The 1,031-nt window shown below is 48.2% G+C and overlaps 1 protein-coding gene across 3 annotated transcripts in view; it reads left to right on the top strand.

Annotated features, from left to right (window-relative positions):
• Positions 1-734, top strand: part of LOC119592092 (caspase-2-like) — a 6,614-nt gene extending 5,880 nt beyond the window's left edge. For all 3 annotated transcript variants that reach the window (XM_037940912.1, XM_037940910.1, XM_037940911.1), the window contains one exon: positions 20-734. In XM_037940912.1, the coding sequence (XP_037796840.1) occupies positions 20-632 (613 nt within the window). In that variant the 3' untranslated portion in view covers positions 633-734. The remainder of the gene's footprint in view (positions 1-19) is intronic.
• The last annotated feature ends 297 nt before the right edge of the window (positions 735-1,031 follow it).

The following is a 1,031-nucleotide window of genomic DNA, read 5'->3' as shown; positions in this document are numbered from 1 at the left end:
ACTTAGAGTGTGTCGTTGCAGGTCACGAACAGGAACGCCGCGGAGCCAAGCAGGACTCGCGCAACCTGCAGCAGACCTTCACGAGCATGGGGTACAAGGTCTTCCTGCTGGAGAACCTCAGCGCGCAGCAGACGATGGCGGAGGTAGACCGAATTAGGAGCGACCCGGCGCTCGCCAGAGTCGACGCCCTCGTCATGGTGTTCCTCAGCCACGGCAAACGGGCCCTCAAATTCTTGGCGCAGGACAGGGCGACGCTTGACCTTCGAAAAATCCGCAGGAATTTCACAAACTCGCTGTGTCCCAACCTGAAAGGAAAGCCGAAAATTTTCTTCACGAATTTTTGCCGCGGACGTGAACTCCAAATACAGACGGACGGCGTCGAGCCCACGAGGGACATGGTGACCATCCACGCGGTCCAGCACGGGATCGCGGCGCTGCGCCATACCCGCGACGGCACCTACTTCGTCAAGGCTCTGTGCTTAGTACTGCAGAAACACGCAGCCGACAAAAGTCTGCGGGATATCTACTTAGAGCTGGAAAGGAAAACGAAGGAAATAAACGGAACTTTGCCTCAGTGGGAGGACGATGCTTTCCGAGAATTCTATTTCACGCAAAGAGCGCATCTAGAATAAAAGTGCCATGTAAAGCCAACCTGTTTTGTATCAGTATTGATATTTACCGTTACTACTATTGTTATTATCATAAATTATCTAATAATATGCTATATATGCTCATGGCACTTTCTCTACACCCATTTTTATAGCTAATAACAGAATACATGAGATAATACCACACTACAAACATACCTTATCGCAGACTTCTACACATTCACATGCGTTCGCTACATCAGCTTTTTCATCTGCTCTAGTTTCTCGTCACAGACATGACAAAGTTGCCCAGTGTTGACGTGATATCTCTCCTTTTATTTATTTTCCATGTCTGGCACGTAATTCATAATGATATTTTAACCACCAGTTTAATGTGCATGGCAGTCTGTTGTTAGGGTCATCTGGAGCAACATATCCTGATCG

This window comes from Penaeus monodon, chromosome 29 (genome assembly GCF_015228065.2).
Source record: "Penaeus monodon isolate SGIC_2016 chromosome 29, NSTDA_Pmon_1, whole genome shotgun sequence".
Taxonomy (NCBI): domain Eukaryota; kingdom Metazoa; phylum Arthropoda; class Malacostraca; order Decapoda; family Penaeidae; genus Penaeus; species Penaeus monodon.
Note: the sequence above shows the minus strand (reverse complement) of the source record. Positions and strands in the feature narration are given on the sequence as shown.